This window comes from Mastacembelus armatus, chromosome 17, assembly GCF_900324485.2.
Source record: "Mastacembelus armatus chromosome 17, fMasArm1.2, whole genome shotgun sequence".
NCBI lineage: Eukaryota > Metazoa > Chordata > Actinopteri > Synbranchiformes > Mastacembelidae > Mastacembelus > Mastacembelus armatus.
In genome coordinates, this window is record NC_046649.1 from 23,191,891 (window position 1) to 23,210,900 (window position 19,010).

General features: G+C 42.5%; 4 protein-coding genes across 15 annotated transcripts in view; 1 reads left to right on the forward strand and 3 right to left on the reverse strand.

The window, feature by feature from the left end:
• Positions 1–19,010, reverse strand: part of LOC113134345 (zinc finger protein 62 homolog) — a 757,491-nt gene that overhangs the window by 23,845 nt on the left and 714,636 nt on the right. The window lies entirely within an intron of this gene.
• Positions 2,351–5,898, reverse strand: cldn15la (claudin 15-like a). The gene is made up of 5 exons (XM_026313798.2): positions 5,606–5,898; positions 3,800–3,964; positions 3,240–3,321; positions 2,875–2,988; positions 2,351–2,729 (listed from the first exon to the last, which is right to left on the reverse strand). The coding sequence occupies exons 1-5, from the start codon at positions 5,820–5,822 to the stop codon at positions 2,648–2,650; spliced, it is 660 nt and encodes a 219-aa protein (XP_026169583.1). The 5' UTR covers positions 5,823–5,898; the 3' UTR covers positions 2,351–2,647.
• Positions 7,721–10,360, reverse strand: LOC117152740 (uncharacterized). Its single transcript, XM_033325657.1, has 2 exons — positions 10,278–10,360; positions 7,721–9,580 (listed from the first exon to the last, which is right to left on the reverse strand). The coding sequence occupies exon 2, from the start codon at positions 9,506–9,508 to the stop codon at positions 8,045–8,047; it is 1,464 nt and encodes a 487-aa protein (XP_033181548.1). The 5' UTR covers positions 9,509–9,580; positions 10,278–10,360; the 3' UTR covers positions 7,721–8,044.
• crfb16 (cytokine receptor family member B16) lies at positions 11,750–17,461 on the forward strand. 3 transcript variants are annotated; one of them, XM_026313788.1, is made up of 7 exons: positions 11,750–12,120; positions 12,840–12,966; positions 14,362–14,552; positions 14,832–14,956; positions 15,567–15,711; positions 16,080–16,237; positions 16,449–17,461. In XM_026313788.1, exons 1-7 carry the CDS (start codon positions 12,066–12,068, stop codon positions 16,536–16,538), a joined length of 891 nt encoding a protein of 296 aa, XP_026169573.1. In that variant the 5' UTR covers positions 11,750–12,065; the 3' UTR covers positions 16,539–17,461. The 3 variants fall into 3 exon arrangements, with proteins under 3 accessions (XP_026169573.1, XP_026169575.1, XP_026169574.1); XM_026313790.1 differs by lacking the exon at positions 16,449–17,461 and having other exon boundaries at positions 15,367–15,711; XM_026313789.1 differs by lacking the exons at positions 16,080–16,237; positions 16,449–17,461 and having other exon boundaries at positions 15,367–15,832.

Genomic DNA, 19,010 nt, shown 5'->3' on the forward strand with positions numbered 1-19,010 from the left:
ATAACACATTTCACCTGTAATGTCTGCTACATTCACAAAAGGACACACAAAACTCTCCTCAATGAAAAGTTTCAACCGCGCACTTTTTTTCTGCATAGTAACTTCTAGTTTATGAAGCCCATTCAGTTTTATTTCTAAATGTATTTTTATAGCTTTGAATCACAGAAATCAAAATGTTTCCCCACAGATGAAACCAAATGTTCATAAACCGACTGTGTGCGACTGGATTTGGATGCTCCTCTTTAAGGAAAATGAGTCAAAGCCTGTAAAAGATGTTTGTAAAGACTCACCTGTGTTGCAGAAACGCAGAGAGGAGGGGACGAGCGTCGGCCGGAGAAGCTCTATATGTGAACACCTACCGTCCGTCACAACCTCCCTCAGCCCTGTCGGCCAATCAGGTGACCCCGCTGTGAACTTTGACCAACCCTAAATGCTCAGTATGACTCCCCTCCTCCGACACCAGACGGACGGATGCAGACTACCTGTGAATGAGCTGACTGAGAGGATTGAAGCCGGTTCCCCCTCCGTCAGCACAAGGCCAGATTAGAGAGAGTGATAGAGAGACCCACAGAGAGAGAGGGAGGGACAGAGAGGGTTCATGGGAAATTTCTATATCTTTTAATTCTCAGTTTATCCCCAGGACAAGCTTTCACCTGCAATTCAGCTCCGGTTCCTTAATTCTCATGAGGTTTTACACATCGGACACATACAGCTGTGATATTACAGCACACAACAATGACTTCAGAATGCTTTAGTATTCCCAGAGGTTTACACATAATAAATAATACAGGACAGTGCACAATAAGACCGCATCTTATTTAGCACAAAGACTGGGAGCAGGTGGGAATGAGACTGTCCACAGCAGAACTGAACCAACACGGTTTATCTTCTTTATCTTCAGTGTAAAACAACGAGTCAGTGTGAGACCGAAATGAACCATGACATGACACAAACCGTCTGATTTTCTATATTATCATGAACGTTTCATGCTCTATTTATTTGACTGATTATGACGTGACGTGAGAGTGGGCAGGCAGAAACAAAGCTGAGTGCAGGTGCAGTTTGTTTGTTGAGGACTGTGGGTGGACAAAGTGACGCTGCACAGCTTTAATCCACTGTTCTGCCCGTCAGCAGGTAAACAGACACAGGTGGATTACTGCCCTGCAGCACATTAATCTCCATTATTACACAGGAGATTACAGCACACACACACACACACACACACACTGGACTGTTCTTCTATCAGTCTTAACCATTTGATAACACTCTTTTGTCACAGTCTGTCAGGATTCATGCGCTGCTTCCTGTCTGGGACTCTTATTTCATGTTATTTCCTGTCTAGACCCTGGTAGCTTTATGTTCATCTCATTGTTTTCACCTGTGTTGTTTCTTTGTTCCCTGCTTTCTCCTCCCTTGTCTCTCCCTCTGTGTGGATGTCCTGTCCTGGCCAACGAGGTGATGATCCACACCTGTTCCCCATCTGCTCATCAAGAGGAGAACTACTTAAGACGGCACTTTCCATCACCCCATTGCCAGGTTGTACTGTGACCTTTGTTGATCTCAGTTGTCACGTCAGTTTCAGTGTATTCCCAGTTCCTGTTACTTTGTCTGGCTTTTGTGTGTTTCCTGTTCACCTTGTCCTCATCAATTACTCCTCCTGGCTCCTTCCCCTGTGTTTCCTGAGTCCCTGTTCCTGGCATATTACTCACCTGCTCCCCTGTGTGTCCTGTAAGTTAAGTTCTTCAGCATCTGTTACTCACCTTCCTCTCTGTGGGTCCTAGGTCCTGGTCCTAGTGTGTTCAACTCACCGGTCTCCCTGATCATAACCCCCTCTCCTCCCCACGTGTCTACTCACCTGCTCCCTGGTTTGTTGCTGAATCCTTGTTCCCTGAATACACTTTAGATTGAGTTTCTCTCCTTTGTGCTGTGTAAAGTTCTTTGTCTACAAGCCTGGGTCCAGATCTCTGACTGTAAAAGTCAACTGTGTCACAAACACTCTGCCTTGTGTTTGTGCTTCGTGTTTAGTGCTGAACTTCAGGTGCTCATCAGGAGTTTTGTGAGTGAAGAACCAGTTTTTGTGCATTACTTCTAAACACTGTGAGGACTGGCTTTACAGTCCTGGGAGGTGGTTGGCGGCAATGTGGAGGATACAGACTTCGGTAACTGTTGTTTAATCTCATACACACTGTGTGTAGCTGCTGCACATTATATTTGTATTAATTTGGTAATATCATTTAGTGCTATAAAATATTTGAGTATAATTTCAGCAGCAAACATGACACGCCCAGTTCTAAAAAATTCTCAAAACATTTTATTTTGTACTATGAATGTTGAGAAAATAAAGTCCAAACAGGATTATATCATTTTTAATAATCATCTACAGGTTATTGTCCATTTCTAAGATTCAGATTAAACATTTCTCTCAAAAACTCTTCCAAACAAATAGAAAGGCTCCGCGGTGAAAGTCCTGCCTGACAGCAGACATGGTTGTACAGTCCTGTGGGCACAAGCTGCAGACCCTGTCACAGAAACTTTACTTTCAGGGCTAAAACTCTGTTACTTAAATCAGTTTTGGTGCAGGTGGAGCTTCAGGCGACGTCCCGGACAGGTGGGTGTACAGGTAGTGTGGCGTGTGTGCGCAGGGGGTTCACACAAATGCTTTGCCTGACTCTGGCTCTGACCTGGCTGTAGCTGTGTAGATCTTCTGTGCTGGATTTCCATAATAACCACTGCAACACAAGAGGAACAAACACACTCAGCCTGTGACATAACGTGATTTAAAAATGAATGAGGAAGTCAGGAAATCAAGGATCACATGCTAATCCCTTAAAAAATAAAAAGACAACCAAGGATCAGGTTTTATGCAGGACTTACCCTTTCTTGCCGTCCTGTGACGCTCTCCTACACGCAGAGCAGAGAAACCCTCCACCCAGTATGGCCAGACAGGCCCCCCCCCACCCCACGTAGAGGCCGACACCCAGCTCGAACCTGCAAACAGGTGGAAGATTAGAGATGAATGAAATGTGTTTCTGTGCCACATTAATTAATTCAGAGGGTTTATTAGAAATTAAAATCTGATTATTTTTCTAACATTATGGAGGCGTCAGTCTGCCCCCTCACCCTGTTGTGTAGTTTTAGTTTTAAAAGATTAAAATAAACAGTAAAGTATAGAATAAAAAATGAAATTAGAAAAGAATGAGTGCAGTTGGCTCAGACTCAACCCGTGGCGGTCGGCTCACCTCACGCCGCCGTACAGCGGGTTGTAGAAGTCCTGCACCACTCTGTAGGCGTACAGCGAACAGGCCGTCAGGCTGCACAGACCTGCAAACGAACATGTTTTAAAACAGTTGACTGATGCTCAGCACTTGTTGGTGCTGCTGTGCTGTCACTGTATTTCTCCAGCAGGATTATGTTTTTAAATATCAGCCCATGATGGTGGTGTTGGATATTTTAACCCAGGGCAAGGATAGATGGAAAACAAGCAGGACCATGGCCCTAGAGGAACAGGGTTGGGCACCAATGGACTAAGATAAACCAGGTTCTGGGTTTACACACATTGAGTACACTTCTATTGCTGCTGTCAGTCTCTGGGTGAGGTTTGAACTTTTGATGCATGTCCCCATCCTTCACACTAGAAGCCTGATTCTCTTAAAGGCCCATTTCAACAAGAGGAAGCAGATTTCAGTGTTAATATGGGAACCTGACTGACCCTGTTGTGACCCTGTTCTTTAAAGCTGTCTCTGATGTTAAATACTATTTTTCCCCGTTTGAAGCTAAAAGTCTTCATTTGTTGACTCACCAGCGAGGATGCTGATGATCCCTCCAGCGACAGCGAGCTTGGCCTTGGACTGCTCGTTGGCCGAGCCGATCTTGATGCACTGCAGCCCGAGCAGAGACACGATCATGGAGCCGAGGCCGAACAGCAGGGCGATGACCATCAGGGCACGACTCGCCTGCACATGGGCTGCACAGACAGGAAGATGGAGTCAGAAGGACTTTACCTACTGCTGTGAGTTTCCCACCGGGGATCAATAAAGTTTGATGATTAGACCGTGTTTTGTTTGATTGAACTAAAGTTATCAGATAAATGTAGAGCAGGAAAAGGTCCAAGGTTTGGCTCTGACATGTAGTGAAGTCCAAGGACGAAGTAGCACAACATGGAAATACTCAGGTAAAGTACTAATACCTCAGACTTGTACGTTTCCCCAGGAAGTCAATATTATTACATTAATAACCACAGCAGTGGGATCTCATTAAAACCACATATAAAAAGAACTTTGAATTTTCAAATATATTCCCTTTTAATGGGGAAACAAATCTTATCCAACATGAAGTGCAAGGGCTGATGGGAAATGTGGTCTTAATCTGGATGAATGCTAAAATTAGCAATAAAGAGCCGAAAGCTGCAACATTTAAAACATGAATCACACCTGACTATATGAAAAATCAGCTCATGGTCAAAGAGAAAACATTCATGAGATGTGGCTGAAATGTACAGGAAGAGTATTGGTGCCAAACAGTCAGTTTCACATTAAATAGGTCAGAATATTATTATCCTGCTTTGTCCAAAGCTAAGAGACCACCTCCCATCATCTCTAAGGGCCTTTAAATAGCAGGTTATATAATCATCATTTAGATGTTTAAAGAAGAGGAGGAACTAAAGGTAATATTATTTTATGGCAGCAGGCACCGCTGTAGTAATTTATTGACCGAATGACTCTAATGATCATAAAAACCTGCAGCTCCTCTTTATGAGGTTCTGAGTTTCAGGAGAAACAAACCTACAGTGTAATGACCAACACACAGACCAGCAAGAAGGTTCACACGAGTCTGGGATTTCCAGGTGTTTTCCCTTCCTTCAAACTGACAAACACTAGGACGCAACAGTGGACTGAATTTTAGTTTATTTCAACTTAAAACCATGAAGTTGTGGATTAATTCATATTAAAGTAACGTAAGGGAAGAATCTTCATTTACGAAGATAACCAGACAATAAAAAACACTTTACATGTTCGTCTGACCTGAATGAAGTCAGATGTTACTGAATAGAAACAGTCGTGTGATAATAGCTTCCCTCCAAACTCAAAATGGCCCCTAAGGGATAATCTCATATGCCATGTGAGGAAAAACACACTGATTATAAATGAACTTCACTGAGAATGTAATCAATAATCAATAACGAAGCAGTGGTTGTTTTTTTTTAACGTAAAACAACAGAAACTCTTTGAACAGTTGTTTCAGGCGGGAAACAACCTTTGGACGGTTGGTTCAGAGCTGGTACCACATGACGTGCTGGCCTAGTTTTGTACAGATGATCCAATATATATTTCATAAATGTATGAAGATGAAATTCTACAGATTTTAGAATGATTTTACTTTCAGGTCCTTCAGCAGCTTCATGATGAGAAACATGAAGTCGACCTTTTTACTTCCTCACAATTTATCACTTTATCCGTCTTAAATCTTATTTCACAAAAAGCTGAAGAAAACCTCCTACAAATGTTTGATCATTTCTAAAACAAGACAACTGGTGTTATTTTTATTATTGAAACTTCTAAGGTTGTCCTCCAGCAGGGTTAGAGGACACCGTCGGTGCTCGTCTTACCGGGGAGGGAGAGCAGCGACTGGAAGTCTCGACACTCGGCCATGCCGGCGCTGTTCTCGACGCAGGAGTGCCACAGGTTTTCAAATATTCTCTGGGCGGTGATGATGGTGCCGGACACGGTGGAAATCTTCCAGTAGTCGTTGGCCAGCGCCGCTCCGGTAACCAGCCAGCTGACTATGCACATAATGAACCCGGTTGCTTCCAGAGATGTTGACATGATGGCAAAGTTTCCAGAAAGGTCTTAAAGTAAAATACCTGAGGGCATCCAACCAGGACAAAAAACAGTCTGTCTACAGAAAACAGACCCTTCAGTTTAAATGTGTAACAGCAAAAAACAAGAGTCCAGGTTGTCTGAGGGTAAAGTTTCAGTGGATGGTACTGGTCTCTCTCCTTCAGTTAGTTCTTGTTAATCTGATGTCTGCAGCTCAAACTGGAGGACTTTACACCCTGTGGGGCCATAAACTGCTGGGAGCCGCTCCCTGTAGTTTCCCCCTCACCATCCACCCAGTACTGGTCATTAGGGTGAGGGTGATGACGACGACGGCTGAGAGTCACACCTGAGTCCTAAGTCCTGAATGCTCCTGAAATGCTCTTCACCCAGGGAGCTCCAGAAAACAAACATGATCAGTCAGTGTGAGGAAAGTCAAAGTAAAAACACAACACCTGCCCCATATTTACACTTTGGACTGGTTGCTAAGGAGTGACACTGTTCATGCCTGCTGGGATGTTGGACAGTGTGAAGGTGTTAGCAGTGTGGATGCTGCTGCTGGGTGGCCTGTGGTAGGTCTCAGGGGACAGTTCTAGGTGGTTTCTATGGTTTTTGAGGTTGGTGGTACTGTGTTTCTAGGCACTCTGCAGGATGTTTGTATCCTAGCAACAACAGGCTGTTACTAGGATGCTGCTAATGGTTGCTAGGACACTGCCACATGGTGGTTGCTAAGATGTAGGTGTTTGGGCTGTTTCTGGCGTACATATTGCAGCCGTTCTGGGTTGTTGTGAGAGGGTTGATGGTGTATTTGTGCTGGTTTACAGTGTCAGAATATATGTGTGTGTGATCAGAGCTGAAACTGAAGCCGCTGTTAAATATCTTCTGTGCTGAAGTTTCCACAAAGCTGTTCACTGAGCAGTCACTGACAAGCAGAAGTTGGACCTGACAAGAAGTAAAAGGGTAATAAATAGTTTTATATCCAAATAAGGAAGTTCAGCTCCCGCCCCACGATATCAGTCGAATGAAGAGGAAGTGCAGAAACGTCTCCTCTGCTTTACCTTTCCATCAACGTAATCACAAATACAACAACCACAAACTGTTACCATGGTTTCATTTGGACTCTGCCTTTAACATTTAGGACTGATAAATGTAAACATGTGCAATATCAAATAGAAAACATGGGAACATGTTAGAACAAACAAAAACAAGTATTAGATGTTTTTGTAGTTGTGTCTAAGAAAGAAAGACGCAGGTGATGAGCAGGTTGTCAGTGTGTTTGTGTTTATGTCTTTATGGCTGGTGACAGTTAATGTTTGACCATCAGGTGAGTCCAAAGTCTGAAACTTCACACAGTTTGAAGCAGCAGGAGGGAAACGTATTTATAAAAGTAATGCATTTCATGTACTTCAAATGTACTTGAAGTATCCAAAGTCAAAGTACTCATTGTGCAGAATGGCCCATTTCACATGAATGGATCTGATATTATTGGATTCTAATTATTGATTATTGTGTTGATCAGTTTAATGTTGGAGCTGATGTAAACTACCTTATGTACTTCTAATTTGAAGTACTTCATATACCGCTGGGAAGCTGACATTAACTACCTTATATACTTCTAATTTGAAGTACTTCATATATGGTTGTAACACTTTTTGCTTCAATACCTGTAACTCAGTGAATTTTTGAGTTAGAATTCTCAAACTTTTATACAGAGTACCCACATTTGTTGACTACAAATGACACCAATTCAAGCGCCTGCAAGAGTATCACAGACTTTGTGAGGTGATGTCAAATACATGGTGTTCCTTTGTTACAACCTACCCCACTACCGGGGTAGGTTGTAACACATACTGGGGTATGTTGTAACAGTACCCAAAAAAAGAAAAAACAGAGGCCACACAATGTGATAGTCTTCAAATAGCCTTTAATGAGGTTTATTGAAATCAGAGAACAATCCAGAACAATGTCTGTCTCTTTCTCACTGACCATCCACTTTCTGTTTGACTCAGGAGAGTGTGTGTGTGAGTGTCTGAGAATGATACACTGTTTTTGGTGTCTGTGTGTGTGTTCTTGTATGTGGCTCTGTGTGTGTAAATTCGTCAACTAGAACAAACTTCCTGTACAAACGGTACAGGAACAAACGGTATGTATGCTTAATGAATGCGCTACTTCAATATACCTGCGCAAAGAACATGTAGGTCTAAATCAGAAATGATGTTGTGTGTCTATTCTTAATCAGAGTCACAGTGGTGACAAATGAATGCTGGTAACCCTGGAGTGCAGGCTTGGTGAGCCCAGAGACTGCACTGGGCACATTTTACCCACACTTCCTTCGGCTTTGAGTTGCCAAATGCCTCCAAACAGACAACACAAAGGTTTTCGTCATCTGAGGTCTCAGAATCCTCAGCATTGGTTTTCAAAATTTTCTTTGTGGTCTTTCTTTGTGGTGTTCTCTCCTTTTTCTTTTGCCGTCCTTTATTTTTTCCCAAGATACTCTTTCTTACATTTTTTGATCCTCTTCTCTGCTCTTCTTCCATCAATGCTTGTTTCACTGGTGTATCAGTGAGTATTTCAGACTGCCTCTTCCTTCTGGTCCCACTACTTGTTTTCCTTGGGCCTGCTTTTGGAAATGGCCGTAAAGCCGAAGGACTGAACACCTGACCTGGAGACAACCCTGATGTGGCTGGTTCAGCTGGAGCACAGGACATGGTGGCATCATGAATTGCAGAGGAGCCAGAAGTAACCTGGTTAGTTGGAGGAGAGGAGGCAGTCCCCAGGTGAATTGGTGGAGAGTGCGGCTGGAAAGCTCCAGATTTTAATGATGTACCTGGGTCTGGACGGTCAGTGACTTGTGAGGGTGCATAGTCACACTCCTCAAAAATGTCAGGATTGAAGGGCCAAATACCTGTGGTTTGGAAACCAGCTCGAATGTTTTTGGGTGTTGCAGCTGACAGAGCAGTCTTCACAATATTTGGAATATCATATATTGTCATCGTCTTGGCCGGATTCATTTTCATCCAGGCATCACTTGCTGTGTTCACCATTTTCTTAAAAGGGCCATAGACACTGCAATCCAGTGGCTGAAGTTTATGGCTGCAGTGGGGAGGGAAGGTAAGTAGCACAATCCCCTTTTCTTTGCAGAAGTCAATAGCTTTCACAGATAAATGTGAAGAGTGGTTATCCATCAAAAGCAAAACCTTCTTCTCTGGGCTCACCTTTGTGTGTTTTGCAAAGTGATTAAGGAATAAGAGGAAGTCTTCTTCTTGCATCCATCCTGATGCGTTACCACTTCCAGCACTCCCTGTTGGCCCATTCTGAACAAAGTATTCTTTGTAACGTTTACGAGGGAATACAAAGAAGGGGGGAATTGCATTTCCCAGTGCTTGCACAGCGCATGCTACTGACACAAGCACTCCTCTCTCACCGGATGTCATTGCACCAACCTGCTTGACTCCACGACGTGCAACAACACGCTCTGGTGTCTGGACTGTTGTTACACCAGTTTCGTCTACATTCCATATGTCGCTCCCGTCAAATTTGTATCTCTCAATGACCCGTCCTAGGCTGTTGAAGAAACGCTCCACATTTGTGCGGTTAAAACTTGTGGCCCGTGTGAGGCTGGTTGCCTCTGCACTCCTCATTGACAGGCTGGGGTTCTGTTTCATGAAGAAAGTGAACCAGTCAGGTCCTGCCATCTGATTCTCATTCCATATTTGTGGGTGTGTGATGTTATATGTTACCGCCAGCTGAAATGCAAACTTTCTGACCTAAAAGAAAGTGTAATAGAAAACCTGAGTACAAAAAGCACAACATTTTTTTTGTCTGACACCTGTGCTAGTGTTCAATCCTTCTCTGGTCTGGTGGCTAGCCTGTCATATTCTTACCTCACGTGGAGTCAGTCCATAATACAAGTCTGCTGCCTGAGTCAAATAGTCAGCCAAGTTCTTCTCTTGCACCTCAGAGAAAACTTTGTTGTTGCTCCGGTAACCTACACTAGGAAGGTCACTGGACCCCTGGTCTCTCAGCTTCTGCAATGATTTGCAGTATCTGCTCAGTGTTACATGGCAGATCCCATGTGCCTTCGCAACTGATCTGACTGACTTGCCTTTCCCTGTGACCTCATCAGATGCTACTTTTAAAACATTGGCAGGCACACCTCTGTCAGTCTTTCTCTTCCACTGCCTAGGCATTCTGTAAATCTATTAGAATGAAGAAAGTGGTGTTAGTTGTATGTAAGGGGATGGTTGTAACACTATTTAAAGATGTGTTACAACCCACCCCACCCCTGTCAGCCATTGTTTAGCTAGCTGTATTAGCTCAGTGGCTTGAAATTAGCAGGGGAAAAGTGCATCACATTTAGCCTGAGAAACCACAACTTCATCTAATATAAGTCATATGATTATAACTGCAATAGTTTAAGTATTAAACAAAAAAATTTTCTTGGTCAAATAGCTACTTTCTTACCTCAAAATCAGTTTTTTCTCTGTAGAATCTGCATGTATATGTTTCCAGCCTTGACAACTACCGCGTGTGATTGTGAAGGAAGCAGACAAACACTGATATGATCATATGACTCCTACCTTATCCCTGATTGGTGGAAGTGGTGGTGTTACAACTCTCCCCATGTTACAACCATACCCGGTCTCCCCTACTTCTAATTTGAAGTACTTTATATACCGCTGGGTAGCTGACGTTAACTACCTTATATACTTCTAATTTGAAGTACTTTATATACCGCTGGGTAGCTGACGTTAACTACCTTATATACTTCAAATTTGAAGTACTTTATATACCGCTGGGTAGCTGACGTTAACTACCTTATATACTTCTAATTTGAAGTACTTTATATACCGCTGGGTAGCTGACGTTAACTACCTTATATACTTCTAATTTGAAGTACTTTATATACCGCTGGGTAGCTGACGTTAACTACCTTATATACTTCTAATTTGAAGTACTTTATATACCGCTGGGTAGCTGACGTTAACTACCTTATATACTTCTAATTTGAAGTACTTTATATACCGCCGGGTAGCTGACGTTAACTACCTTATATACTTCTAATTTGAAGTACTTTATATACCGCTGGGTATCTGATGTTAACTACCTTATATACTTCTAATTTGAAGTACTTTATATACTGCTGGGTAGCTGACGTTAACTACCTTATATACTTCTAATTTGAAGTACTTTATATACCGTTGGGTAGCTGACGTTAACTACCTTATATACTTCTAATTTGAAGTACTTTATATACCGCTGGGTAGCTGACGTTAACTACCTTATATACTTCTAATTTGAAGTACTTTATATACCGCTGGGTAGCTGACGTTAACTACCTTATATACTTCTAATTTGAAGTACTTTATATACCGCTGGGTATCTGATGTAACTACCTTATATACTTCTAATTTGAAGTACTTTCCATACTGCTGGGTATCTTGGGAATTTCCCCCCAGGGATCAATAAAGTTTGATGATCAGTCTGTATTTTGTTGGATCCATCTGATCCTGAAAAGGAACTAAAGTCATCAGATCAATGTAGAGCAGGAAAAAGTACAAGGTTTGTGTGTGTTTTCCTTATTCTTTGAGTCAAAAGTCTCAACTCAGCAGTGACTGAAGACAAACAACCCTCCACCCCCTCGTCATCAGCCTTAATTAAAAATAAATAAAAAGCAGCGTGTGACTGAACGTGTAGGACGACGTCGTTGAGGTGAAACTGACAAACTGGACAACAAAGTGATTTTTCTGTGTTTGTGGTTCAGTTATGTCAGAACAGTTTCTGTTCTTTTCAGTTGTGTCACGTGAATCCGTCTGTGAATCACGGCTGACAGCTGATGCCCTCGAGGAGCTGAAGACAAGTCCGACCAGCTCTACAACCCAGAATCCAGCCTCAGCATCCAGACACACCTGCTTTTCAATGCAGAACCATGACAGGCAGCTGCCGCGCTCACATGGAGCAAAGTCCAGAGGGTGAAACTCAGACTGTGGACGATGAGGACTAACTGGCATATTCACAGATTTAAAGCTGTTGGTCGCATTTTTGCTGATCTAAAGGATGAAACCAAAAAATATGAATGAAAAACACAAGTAGCGTCTAGGTTTTCTCTTGCAAGGAGTTTCTGGATGTTTCTTTGGATTATTGTGTGTGTCCTGGATCAGTGGGATGTGGACATGGTGGACCTGACATGACCAGTGCTCTCTGTCCTTCAGTCTGAAGAATAACACTCTGGTCAGGACACAGAGCCTGAGGATGAGGACGACGATGATGATGATGATGATGATAGTCCGCCTGGACGTTATTTATGGTGAGTTCATGTCACTCAAACAGCTGCCCTCAGTTTCTACTCACTGCAGCTGGACTGTGTTTCTCACATGTTCTACATCCTTATTAAACCTGTTGCTTCAAAGCATTTGAACATTATAAACTGTGTATTATCCATAAGTAATAAGATGTATATGTTATATAGTGTGTTTCAGACGTGAGGAGTGGACAGTATACAAACATAAATGTACATTTTCACCATCACAGCAGAGTAATGTGGCTCCTTAAAGCCAGATGTAGTTTGTGTTTTTAATCGGACGTCAGTGATGGATGTGAATGTTGGTTTGTGTTTCTTTTGACTTGTGTTCACTCAATAACAACCAGAATCAAAGAGACAAATGAGGAAATGGAAACAAACAAAAACAGAGTGTGTTCTGTATTATTGTTTCCTCAGTTATGTCCAGCTGCTCCAGGCAAGAAGAGCAACCACTAATTAACAAAACACTCTTAGTTTGATTGATGGGTGTCAGTTTGCAGGATTTGTGTGTGTGATTTATGTGTAGAGGCAAAAATCGGCAAAAATCCCCCTGCAGCTTCAGCTCTCTGCCTAACCATTTGATGGCACACACACACACACACACACACACACACACTGAACTGCAGTATCGGCTGCATCGGTACGTCACTCCAGCTTCGCGCCTGTTGAACCAGCACAGAGGCCTGTGGGACCCGTTTTCAAACATGAACTCACTTTGTCCACAGGGGTCTGGTTGCTGCCGGCTCCCAGCGGAGTCTCCATGGATTCTGTAGACATGAGACACATGCTGAGGTGGCGCCCCCTGCAGGCTCCCTGCAACACCACAATCCTCTACTCCGTCCAATTCCAGGGGTGAGAAACACACTGACTTTTACACTGGTTTCAGTTTATACTGTCACTCACTGGAACACCTGATGTGGATCATCTGCACTGTCTGATAAAACCTACAGGTGTGATAAAGGAAAAACTAGTTGCAGTAGAAACCACTCAAATCAATAATAATAATAATGATGATACTGTGTTGAGGAGTGTGAAAAATGCAGCAGGTGATAATTGTTGTGTTCATTGACTCACTGTAATGATCTGACCTTATAACACAGAAATAAACGGCACACCTGTTGTTACACCTTTAATCACCAGGTGTGTCTAATGAAATGTTTCTGCAGTCGGCCGGTGTCACGTTGGCTGTGAATCATAATTTGAATTAACTCGGGAACATTCCTGCGGCTCCTTTAAAGCCTTTAAAACATTCCTCAGTTACAGGTGTGCACAGTTTAACCCTTTAAGAGTGTCCCACCCAAGGGTGTCAGCTCTGCCTCAGGTGTGTTTCAGTATTTCGTCTTCTAATGAAAACACAAAGCTCATTGTTGGTGCCATTATGAACACACAGAATGTCTTTTCCAAGACAAAGCTTCTGCCTCGGGACTTATTTTCTCTTTATTCGGACAAAAGAACAACAACCAAACTTCCGCCTGTTCCATGTTTGTGTCTCTGGTTCAGTTCCTCTGCTGCTCATTTGGATGTTTTGGTTGTAAAGGTTGTAAAGTTTAAGTTACCTTTCACCAGAGACCAGGACTTTGAGTAGGACATGAAGAACAGGAACAGGTTTTGTTTTGGTACATTACTGTGGAACAGAGACAGAAATGATGTCTGGGGTTAAAAACTGAAATAGTCTTATGCATATTTTTATACACATTTCTCCAGAATTCATTTGGAGATATTATTATGTCATTATTATTATTATGGGAAACCAGTGGTGAAACATAATGAAGTGAAACCCAGTTTCTAAAGTACATCAAACCAGTGCTCCACAAAGAGCCACAGCAGTTAATAGTATGAGGATAGATGTCACCCAACAGGTCGCCAACACCTGACGCACACTGCTTTTTCACTGGAGAGCAGTAAACAGGATTCCTGACAGAAAAGTAATGATGACAGTGAACACGCAGGGTGTGGGGATGGTTATTGTAGCCCGAGGAACAGACGCAGCTCAGCTGGAAGCAGAGTTATGTCAGAACCTCTGTAGTCTATGTGCTGTTGGAAAACAGGCAGTCAGGCAGTCAGTCAATCGGTAGTCAGGCACGGCCCACCCTGATCATAGACCACACCTCAAGAACCTCTAAAAATAAAGGTAAAAAAGAATAACTGGGGTTAAACCGTGTGTCTGTGTGTGTGTCTGTGTGTGTGTGTCTGTGTGTGTGTCTGTGTCTGTGTGTGTCTGTGTGTCTGTGTGTGTGTGTCCCTCAGTGAGTTTGAGCTGATGGTCCTGAAAGGCAGATGGGTGGATGCTTCTGAGTGCCAGCAGATTCCTCACACCCACTGTGACCTGACCATTGACCTGGGCTCCGACTCCAACTACAGCCTGCGGGTCAGAGCGTGTTGCGGGTCACGGCTCTCAGCCTGGTCCGAGCTCACCCGACCCTTCAACCGCAGACAGAGTAAGACACCAGAACCACAGCAGCTGCTTCCAGCTCCTCACGTGTGTCACCACGTTAGACAAGATGTGTTTTCTTGATTTTCACTCCCTTTGTTTCCAGTGTCAGGCAGACTGACTGAAAATGTTGGAGCTGTCTGTGGACACACTTATTGTCTGTGGACACACACACCTATTGTCTGTGGACACACACACCTATTGTCTGTGGACACACACACCTATTGTCTGTGACAAAAAGTGATCAGATAATGAAAAAGTCAGTGTCTGTGACTCTTGTGTGTAGCCGTGCTGATGGTGCCGGAGATGACTGTGACCCTGGTCGGTGACTCCCTTCACGTGACGTTTGGTGAACTTCCTGTCTCTGCTGTTGTAAATGTGACGGTGTGGAGGAGAGACGGCAAGCTGCAGGTCAGAGTTTATTCTCATCCTTATTCTCCATTTTTCTTCTTTCTTTCACTCTTTTCTCCTTGTTGGTAATTTTCTTCCTCTTTACATTTTTTCTTCTGCCTGCATTTCTTTCTCTTTCTCTCTGTACTTTATTTCCTTCTTTACTTTCCTTTACCCTCGGGCCCATCTTCTCCTCTTTTTTTCCTTTTTTGTCCTATTCTTTTGTTTTTCCACTTCACTGTGACACAGGACAGACACAACATTCAACACAACTATTCATTTAACCAAGAAGATTTTAAAATAACACAACATACCATAATTATTGAAGGTAAAAGTGATACAAGCCGCCTGCTGAAGGTGTGGGATTCAGAGGGGAGATATTAAGCCCAGGAGTCAAACAGCCTTTTATGCTTTTGAATCTGTGCTTACAGAGAGACGTCTCCAACATTACTGAAAAAACTGAAGGGGGTGATGGGAGCCAAAGTTCCCCCACCTCGCTGCTCTTCGCCTGTCTCCTGTCTCTTCTTCCTTTTTACCTGAAACCAGCTCCTCTGGTTAGCAGGATTAAAACAGATTTCCTGCAGTGTTTCATACCTGTGCTGCCTGTTTATTCCTGTCTTGACTCTTTCAGTCAGTTCACACGGTGGCAGCAGAGCAGAAGGTTCTGCACGTCGCCGCCTTGCAGGAAGGAGCGGAGTACTGCGTCAGAGCTCAGACTGTCCTGGACTCTCAGCTCCACAGCAACAGCACTGAAGATCACTGTGTGGCCATCAAAGGTACAGGTGTACGCCCAACACACACGTGTACTCCCTTACATGTGACCTTTACTGAAATACTGTGTTGTCTTCTTCAAAAATATCCTCAGCCCCAGAACATTCTCACCATCCGTCTTTTTCTTTTCCCCATAATGCCATCACATTACGTTTTACTCTCAAAAGCCGTTTTCAAAATGTTGCTACTTTACAAAATGTCCTGATGATTAATGTTTTTATCCTAAAATGTCTAAAACATTCCCATTAAAAAAAATGACCTTATTTGTCAGAAAATTATAATTACTATATTTTGTTTTTGACCTCAAATACAATTGGTCTAGTCTGTGAAAGCTGTTTTGATGGGAAACATTGTGCACACACTCCACCTTCAGGTCCAGAAGCCGCATGGAAGCAACCGACCGTCGTCACTGTGATCATGACCATGGTCATCACGGCCGGGCTCCTGTTCGCTGTGTTCTGCTGCGTCGTTCACTGTCGAGCTCACACCTGCCAGACCTACTTTCACAAAGAGCCACTGCCGCTATCACTGGTCAGTCTTGCGGCCTATAAATATAGTCCCCACCAGGTCGAAGGAAACCAGAGCCAGACAATCATGTTAGCATAAAAGAAACATGCATAGTAGTGTCCACATTATTGTTACTTTTTTAATACTTACAATAAACATGAAATTTATCGTTATATTTAAGAAAATCTGTCGACTGTTGAACCAGGTTTGCTGTTTCTTCATCTGTTTTCTGCAGAAACTTGAGCGGGAAATTCCACTCCTGCTGAAACCACAGGAGAAAGAGCCGTTCGAGCAGATCCGGCTGGAGGCAGGTGTCCCCAGGTGATCTCAGGTGGAAGGATATTAATCCCTTCACTGGCGAAAGGCACTTTGAAGACTGTGCGTCTGAAAAATCATCATCGAATGGCGACATTTGTGTTCACATGACAGCGCCCTCCGGAGGCTGGAGGAATAATGACTGCGTGTTGGGAGTCCAGTGACTGTTACTGACCCACTGACTCTTGGACTGTGTGTTAACTTACACCACATGTTTGAACTGGCCAGAACCTGAACACTTTGTACAGGTCAGTCCATCGGCCCCAACATGCAGCTCACACTGCACTTAAGCACAGTGAACAGGTCGAGGCCTCGATGGTCTCCTCAAGACAACAGCAACAGATCAGGAAGAAAAATGTCACAGAGGCTGGTTCTGTTCTCCAGTGAAGTTCAGTTTCCATGACACAGTCACAGAACTGAAGTTTTACCTGCAACATGTACAATATTTCTCCAACCAAATGAGCAGCCCATCAGAAATCCAACCAATCAGAGACAGGTCATTAATTGATCTGGTGATTAGTTATGATGCTGCTCACTCTGTACATTAAAAATGAACTGGAATCAGCTGAATCCATACTGTGTGTCAGGAACTTTACACCTAAACACTTTTAAAGTTCTTTAGTGTTTTATTTGCACACTTCACGCTCCTGTTTGTACAGCTACCTCATTCAGTCATCAGTCTTAGTTTCTAATTTAAAAATAATCTACATACACTCATGTATTACTTTCATGGCGACAAACAACAGTTCCCACTGGCTTTGAATTGTTTGTGTGTGTCACAAAGACAGTGAGCTTCAGAAAGTGAAGGTCAGTGTAATGTGAAAGTATAATTTAAACGTTTAATACTTTTCAATGTGTTTTTGCTTTTTTATATTTTTATAAAGTTATTTTTATATATATTATCAATCTTCATCTACTTTTTCAATGATCCTTCCTGCCAATAGTTTTCAATCTTATATTAAACCAATAAATATTATAGAAAAAATATTTCATGTTAAAAAAGTTTATTAATATACACAAATGTTGAGTTTCTATTTCACCTGTTGAACTAATAAAACAAAAAACTATAAATGTCATCAGTGTAAAAACCTGTCTCACCTTTTGGATCATATGATAAGGAGAAAATAAATCTTTACTGATGAACATTTTATTTGTACAAATGTGGTGAAACATTATTGATTAAAGATAAAACACACAGAGAGCTCTTACAAAGCCCATTTAAAGTACCACAACACAGAAATACTCAAGTCAAGTACAAATACCTCCGACCTAAAAAATCGAAACGGCTTTTCGTTCATAGTGGTCTCACTCGGCCGCCGTACTTAAACGACCACGGGAAACAATGGCAGCTTTAATGAAAGACACCTGAGCAGGTGTAGTTTTTAGTTTTAACATCAAAACTGTTCAAGAACACGGACAGACCTCTGAGGGAACCGAAGCGACGTCATTTAACGGGGGCAACCGGAGCTAACGGCAGTCGGTGCTTTGTGTAAAACACTCGGAGTTTAATGACTTTTCCACCTGGATGCAGGTAAGTTTGTCAAAGACCGAGTAGACCTGGTTAATGTTAAACCAGTTTGTGACATTAACGCTAAGATGTAAACACACTGAACCAAATTAGCTTGGACTCTTTCTGGTCGCTGCTACTGTGCGTTAGCATGTTTAGCTAGCTGCTAGCCGACGTTAGCAGCCGGTTTTGGGCGGTAAGACGATGTTTCTAAAGTCCTGGTCCCGGTAGACCGAACTTTATTGGACCCGGACACTGTTTACAGGTCGTGGTTTTCGGTGGAGACAGAACAGTTGCGGGTAATTTGCGGTTTGCTGAACTGTTTTTCACGCGGTTTATTACATTGATACCGGATTGCAGGTGTAACTTTACATTCAAGTACTTTAACTACTGCAGTATTTCAGGTAAGTACTTTTCTCTTTATGGGATTTGATACTTTACTAAAATACTTTAAGTCATAAGGGTTGATGTTATTTTGGACTATTGTTACCCTGGATTTTTGGTTTTCATTCCAATAAAACTAATAAAAATTTCTACATTTACTTACATACTTTTTCCTAAGTAACATTTTCAATGCTGGACTTTCTTGTAATGGATTATTGTTGAAAATGTGTAAAAAGAACTTTTACTTATGTCAGCACTGTGTTGGGAACAGCTTTATTTAACATGACATTTACATCCTCAAATCTCACACATTTAATGGAAACTGACTAAAGTTCATTTAACTGCATCCAATGGGCCCAAAGCGGCCGGCAGCAGCAGCTCACAATGAAATATATAAGAACATCGTACAGACAGGTGAGGCAAACTGTGTAGGCTGATTATTATAACATCATTTGTCTCATTTAGTTTAGCATATTTGACACATTAGAGTCTAATCATCATCCACTGGTTTTACTTCAACACATTTCACCTGCAAATCATTACAATCCTCCTTGACATTATTTTTCATCTTTAATCTGAACATTTTAAGTT